The sequence below is a fragment of the Rhinopithecus bieti genome, unplaced genomic scaffold, assembly GCF_001698545.2.
Source record: "Rhinopithecus bieti isolate Rb0 unplaced genomic scaffold, ASM169854v2 scaffold_34397, whole genome shotgun sequence".
In the NCBI taxonomy this organism is placed as follows: Eukaryota; Metazoa; Chordata; class Mammalia; order Primates; family Cercopithecidae; genus Rhinopithecus; species Rhinopithecus bieti.
The window spans coordinates 539,630-546,470 of NW_016814574.1; the positions used below are offsets into that span (position 1 = coordinate 539,630).

At 51.9% G+C, this 6,841-nt stretch overlaps 2 protein-coding genes across 7 annotated transcripts in view; one reads left to right on the forward strand and one right to left on the reverse strand.

The window, feature by feature from the left end:
* The window catches only part of SINHCAF (SIN3-HDAC complex associated factor), a 45,496-nt gene extending 41,749 nt beyond the window's left edge, over window positions 1-3,747 (reverse strand). For 2 of the 6 annotated variants that reach the window (XM_017851468.1, XM_017851469.1), the window contains exon 1: window positions 3,104-3,747. Coding sequence is in view for 1 of the 6 variants with exons in the window: in XM_017851466.1 (XP_017706955.1) it covers window positions 1,017-1,350 (334 nt within the window). In the remaining 5 variants the exon portion in view is untranslated. Of the gene's footprint in view, window positions 1-809; window positions 978-1,016; window positions 1,474-1,558; window positions 1,681-2,912; window positions 3,063-3,103 lie in introns of those variants that run through there. The other 4 variants (XM_017851470.1, XM_017851471.1, XM_017851466.1 and 1 more) reach the window with 4 other exon arrangements.
* Window positions 1,401-3,016, forward strand: LOC108514917 (uncharacterized). Its single transcript, XM_017851472.1, has one exon. It carries the CDS (start codon window positions 1,919-1,921, stop codon window positions 2,396-2,398), a length of 480 nt encoding a protein of 159 aa, XP_017706961.1. The 5' UTR covers window positions 1,401-1,918; the 3' UTR covers window positions 2,399-3,016.
* Window positions 3,748-6,841: the final 3,094 nt, after the last annotated feature.

Genomic DNA, 6,841 nt, shown 5'->3' on the forward strand with positions numbered 1-6,841 from the left:
AAAAAAAAAAAAAAAAAAAAGGTTAGCTTGAAAGAAAAATCTAGGAGGGGTAACCAGAAGGTCAACCCCAGTTCACGGGAACTGGGAAGAAGCTAGCCGTTACCCTGGGACATCTTCCTGAGCAGCTTCCTCCGCAGCAGCTCCCCAGTCTCCTTACAATGTTTCCAAAAGGCCCAACTCCCTAAACATTTGCTTCTTCAAGGTCATCCTAAGATAAGGCAGTGAATAACCACCAAACAGTGAGTCACGCATACCGTTCGGCTAAAAAAGATCCCCCTTCCCAAAATCATTACATAAATACTTTAAATGCCATGAGAGTTTTCTCCGGAACTCCACCAGAAACTCCCAGACTTTAATTTAGATTGGGCAACTAAATGTGTTCAATTTTGCGACATAAAATATTAAAAGGCTTTTCAAGTCTGGCAAATTCCAGTTCAAAAACAGGTGCTTTCAGTGTACGCTAAATAACAAGGTCAAATTCATTTTTAAATTATTAAAAGAAAAAAAGGTTTTCTTAACCCTCCTTAGGACAACATAAGGAGGGGGAGAAAGGATTGCTGGGGTAAAACTGTCTCGGATAGGGTCCCTGTTTAACTCAACAGTAATTCCTAATCTTCCGAGTGCCTTAAGTAATGGAAGGTTACAGGAAGAAAATAAAAACAAAGAAACTGACGAGGGTCATAGTTACCAGAACAAACTGCACCGCCCTACCACCTCAAGAAACCAACTCCCCCCACACCAAAACAAACCTTGCCCCTCCCCGCTCCCCCCACCCCCTAGAAACACACAAAGAAACTGGCCGCACGCACAATTCGCCCACAGTCCTCACTTCCCTTAGTAGGGCAACTGGGAGCCCCGGAACTTCCCCACGGTGGTTTATCGGGCGTCGTCGGAGCTGGGTCCCCCGGACTTGCGGGCCACAGCTCTGCTGGGGAGGAGGTGCTAGCCGCCCTCGCCCGTTTCCCCGAAAGCAATAAAATGCCTCCCCGCTCCTCCCAGGGCCCTCGGGTCCCCACCTTCCGTAAAGCGCGCCTCCCCCTCGGGCACTCCGGTGACCGCCGAGAGAGACGCCGAGCCAGCAAATAAGAATGCTCCCTGGTGGATTTGTTGGTAAATAAGACATCTCGCGTTGGGAGGAAAGTTCCTGCGGGGGCCGCTCGCCAGGGCGACAGCGAGGGCGAGGGCAGCGGGAGGTGAACCGCGTCGCTCGCCGCCACCTCCCTCACCTGCGCCGGAACAACGGGCCCCGCGCCCGCCCGACCCGGCGCCTCCCGCAGGCCGCGCCTCCCGCACGCCGCGCTGCCGGGGCTTGTTCCTCCTCATGGCTTTGCCCTGACGTAATTCAAACATGGCAACAGTTCGACTTCAAAGGCGAACCCACAGACCTCCCAGACACAGGCTCCCGGGCCACGAGGAACCGGCCGAGGAGTCCAGGCCACGCTCTCCGGACCCCTCGGCCTTCGCAGCCCCCGGTGCCAGGGCTGAAGCGCCGGGCACTGCCGCCTCCCTCGCCCGCCCGCACGCCCGGAGCGGGGAAGCACGCCGCCTCCCTACGCACCAGCATGGCACCTCGCACAAGTAGCGCCGCCAAAGTTTCCCCACGAGGGGGCTGAGGGACAAAAGCCCCTCCCGAAACTCGCCCGAACTTCGAGGGCCTCCGATCCGCACGTCCCTCCGCCCAGGCGGCCGCCCCGAGCGCCGGGGGCCCGCACGGGCACATGCAGCCCTTTGTTTTCTGTCCAGCCGGGCGCTGCCTACGTGCAGCATCAGAGATGTCGGAGCGTTTCGCAGGGGCCGGACACTGAACGATCACCCCGGATAGGGGTCCGGACCCCGCGCCCCGAAGAGTCCGGAGCCTGGTCCCCCGGCCCTCCCCTCGGGAGCGGGCCTATTTAATCAAAGTTTTGCAGTGTCCTTGATGAGAAACGCCCGGAGTACCCGCCCCGCACGGGCGGAGAGTTGGCGACTTTCACTCTGCTTTTTAAACTGGCAAGACGCCATCATCAGCAAACCACATTGTCCTGCCGGCCGGACCTGCCTGACGGCGGCCGCATCCCACGGCGCACGCGAGGCTGGACATTCGGACAAGGACCAGGGTCGCAGCCCGAAGCACGTGGTCTGTCAGGTAGAGCACAAAAAGCAGTGCCCTGCGGAGTTCACTGACTCCTGCGGCGTAGACAACGCCGCCGCCTCCGTCCCCAGCCAAGTTGGCTTCCCTGGCCATCTTACAGCGCGGACGGCAGCCCACAAACGGGAAGCCCTCGCCGTGGCGCCCACACCTACGCTACAGGTGAACGCACGGCGAGCAAAACTTCGGGCTCCGAAGGCACCCCGGACACTAGACGCTCTTGGGCGCGGTCCGAAGAGGGCAGGAGAGTGGAAGACGGGCTGTTTTTAAGCGACCGCGTGTTGCTCTCATTGTCGCATCCGCATCCCTCCGGAGTTGAGCAAACAACGCCACGCCGCGTGCGCTCCGGCAGAGCCCAGCACTGACCCCCAAAGGCCGATTTAAAGACCCTCGGCCGCCAGCTTGGAAGCGGACGGCAACTTAAGTTTCCGAGCGAATGGCGTTTATTGTCCACCCTAGCCCGGGGGCTGCAGTCAACTAAACCACGAGGTTTCACAACGGCGCCCGACCCTGCCCGCGCCTCGCGCCCACGCGGGCGCACCGACCCCGGCCGCTGAGCGGTGGCCAGCCAGTCGCTTTCCTCTCGGGCCTTTCGGCCGCCGGGCTCCTTTCCGCGAGAGAATACTGCGGCGGAGAAAAGTCATTGTCACCTTCAACGTGGATCCCTCAACTCCGGCGACTCCTCAATTATGCCTAGGCTCCACTCACTTCCCCCGCCCCGAGACTTTCGGTTTGCCTCAAATACCCTCCCCAATTAATAAATACACACTAAACAAGCGCGTACCAAAGAACCTGGGGTATGAAGATCACGAAAACAGCGCTCCCAACAATGCCACCTCCAAGACAAAACTTCCTGTGTGTATGTGGAAGGACGGGGGGAGGTGGGTGGAGGTGAAAAGAGAGAGAAAAAAAACACTCTGAAATCAAAGCCTCATGAGACAGTTTTGCACTAGAGGCATGGGGAGAGTCACTCACCTTCCAAAAGCAGCCGTTCCACGCGCAATAACGTCCCCGAGGTGCGGAGTGCACGCCAGGCCAGTCCCCCTCAAGCGCTCCCTCCTCCTCAACTGCCTTGTCTAGAAAGATTGTCTCCTGCAGTTCTGCAGTTGCTACCGCTGGCCGAGAAGGTGTAGATTCCGCTTTCCCTCTGCGCACGCGCGGCTCCCGGCACAAAATTCTCTTGAATCGAACTTATTTGCATACGGGCGCGCGCACGTCGCGGGCTGGGAAGGGGAGAAGTCCCAGCGACCGCGCGCGCTCCCGAGGCCTCTATTGTCCTTTTAAGGGGAGAAGCTCCGCGGCGCGGGAAACGCGGCGGCCAGAGGGAAACGGGGGCGGGGACTGCTTACTACGGCGGACGTCACATAAACAAACGCCCCCCCCGGCTGGAGGCCGCGACGGAGAGGGAGTGGTGAGGTGGGAAAGGGAAAGGTTAGCAACCGAGGGGAAGTCTTCGCTGCTTGGCGTGTTTTCCACCTCCGAAGTTCTTAGGGGCATCATTGAGCGCCGAAAAATTGTTCTGAAAGCTGCTTTTGCAAAATTCTCACACCTGTGCCCACTTTCGGTGACAGAGGAGGTGGTCTTGTAAGCACCCAGACTGAACTTACACTAATCCCACGTTTCCTAAATTTTGTTTGAAGTTAGATTTTTGAAACTCTAAAAAAAAAATCTTCTGGGGCCAGCAAAGGTTTAGTTTTTGTGCAGTTGTAATGAGTTGTTTAATAAAGTACCATTTTAACACCCTATCCATTCGCTAACTCCCGCTTGCCCTTCTCAAATAGTAACCCAACCCATAACAATCCGATTTTTTTCTCACTTCGGCCTTAAGATTTCGAGTCTCCGAATTGAATGATTGTTTATTTCCGTGGGAACAGTGCCACTTTCTATAAAAGACTAGGCAGTGGAAAGCCCATAACCTAGGGACAGGCATACCTCCTCTAGCAGCTTGTAAAGGGTGTTCCACTCACCCAGAAATAATTCCACTAACTGGTGGTCTTGGGAATTGAAAAAATAACAAGTGACGTACAGACTTTTCCATGTAGAATATGTAATAATTCAACAATCAAAGCGCTTTCTAGACTCCTGAAGAAAAAAACTGAAGTAACTCTTCTCAGATTGATAAGAGGAAAATGAAAACCGAACGATTATGATTCGCCTTTATCCCAAGGACACACTTAACGCAACAGGCAAAAACCCGGGGTTAATGATAGAGGGTGGGGAGAGAGGAAGGATGTTCTTCCCAGAAACTTGATATTGGTCCCAAGCTACAAAAGTGTGAAAATCAACCGTAAAACTTAATCATCTGCTGACAAGTTTCGCTGCTTTCACTGCAGTATCAACAATACAGATTTAAATAGTTACTTCTGAAATGTTAATTCAACAGGCAATTCCTAGTACATACAGTATAAACCCACTCCTTTTTATAAACCCCAACCCCCCCTTCCCCTTTTCTTTTTTTTTTTTTTTTTTTTTTTTTTTATTTTTTTTTTTGAGACGGAGTCTTGCTCTGCCGCCCAGGCTGGAGTGCAATGGCGGATCTCAGCTTCCACATGCAGCCCCGCCTCCTGAAGGTTTAACGCCATTCTACCTGCCTCAGCCTCCCAAGTAGCTGGGACTACAGGCGCCCACCACGTCGCAACCGGCTAGTTTTTTTGTATTTGTTTAGTAGAGACGGGGGTTTCACCGAAACACGATGTGTTTGCCAGGATGGTTCTCGATCTCTGACTCGTGATCGCCCGTCCTCGGCCTCCCAAAGTGCTGGGATTACAGGCTTGAGCCACCGCGCCCAGCCCAGTATAAACCCACTTCTAAACTCAACTAATACTTCTTTTTTTTTTCTTTAGGTTCTGTAACATACTATTCCTGTAACTGTATATGAAAACTATATTATAAGCACCTGAAAAGATAGCCTGGTGTGGTGACAGGCACCTGTAATCCCAGCTATTCGGGAGACTGAGGCAGGAGAATCGCTTGAACCTGGGAGGCGGAGGTTGCAGTGAGCAGAGATTGCGCAACTGCACCCCAGCCTGGGCGACAGAGAAAGACTCTGTCTCAAAAAACAAACAAACAAACAAACAAACAAAAACAGAAAGAAAAAGGACACTGCTCATTAAAATATGAGCTCCTTAAAGACAGGGATTTTATCTCTTTTTTACCCATTTTTGTATTCCAGTGCCTGAAACAGTGCACAGCAGAGGATATATACCGACATCTTGCATGCATTGGTTGGCTAGGAAAAATTTTTTTAATATAATAAACGGCCGGGCGCAGAGCCTCACACCTGTAATCCCAGCACTTTGGGAGGCCAAGGCAGGCAGATCACATGAGGTCAGGAGTTGGAGACCAGCCTGGCCAACATGGCGAAACCCTGCCTCTGCGAAAAACATAAAAATTAGCTGAGTGTGGTGGCTCACAGCTGTAATCCTAGCACTTTGGGAAGCCAAGGCAGTGGAGGTCCAATTTGCCACCAGTGGAACACAGGAACAGCTATTCAGCTTATTCATTTTTATTGTCATAAGGACAGGGATGGCATCATATCAACCAATGTGACCACTATAACTTCCAAACTCATTTTAGGTCAAATGCAAAAATTGTAAACTAAAGTTTTGATTAGCGATAAACCTATAATAACCTTGAAAATGTCCATTCATTTCTTTAAATTATATTTACATATTTATTATTATTATTATTATTATTTTGAGACAGAGTTTAGCTCTTGTTGCCCAGGCTGGAGTGCAATGCCTTGATTTCGGCTCACCACAACCTCCGTCTCCTGGGTTCAAGGGATTCTCCTGCCTCAGCCTCCCGAGTAGCTAGGATTACAGGCATGTGCCACCACGACCAGCTAATTTTGCATTTTTGGTAGAGACGGGGTTTATTCATGTTGGTCAGGCTGGTCTGGAACTCCCTACCTCAGGTAATTCACCCACCTTGGCCTCCCAAAGTGCTGGGATTACAGGCGTGAGCCACTTTGCCTGGCCATTATTATTATTATTATTCTTTTATTTTTTATTTATTTATTTTTTTGAGATGGAATCTTGCTCAGTTGTCCAGGCTGGAGTGCAGTGGTGAGATCTCGGCTCACTCCAAGCTCCGCCTCCCGGGTTCACGCCATTCTCCTGCTTCAGCCTCCCGAGTAGCTGGAATTACCAATCTGCACCAAAATGCCCAGCTAATTTATATATTTTATATATATACACATATATGTGTGTATATATGTATATGTATGTGTGTGTGTATATATATATACACACACACACTTTTTTTTTTTATATGGAGTCTTGCTCTATGCCCGGGCTGGAGTGCAGTGGCGTGATATCGGCTCAGTGCAACCTCTGCCTCTGGGGTTCAGGCGATTCTCCTGCCTCAGCCTCCTGAGTAGCTAGGATTAGAGGCATGTGCTACCACACCTCAGCCTCCCGGGTAGCAGGGAGTACAGGTGAGTGCCACCACTCCTCGCTAATTTCTGTATTTTTAGTAGAGACAAGATTTCACTATGTTGGCCAGCCTGGTCTTGAACTCCTGACCTCAGGTGATCTGCCTGCCTTAGCCTCCCAAAGTGCTGGGATTACAGGTGTGAGGCTCTGCGCCTGGCTATTTATTATATTTAAAAAATTTTTAAGCCGGGCGCGGTGGCTCAAGCCTGTAATCCCAGCACTTTGGGAGGCCGAGACGGGCGGATCACAAGGTCAGGAGATCAAGACCATCCTGGCT

Bases quoted from the DNA above. Each gene is read 5' to 3' on its own strand.
- LOC108514917 (XM_017851472.1), top strand. From the start codon at position 1,919: ATGAGAAACGCCCGGAGTACCCGCCCCGCACGGGCGGAGAGTTGGCGA.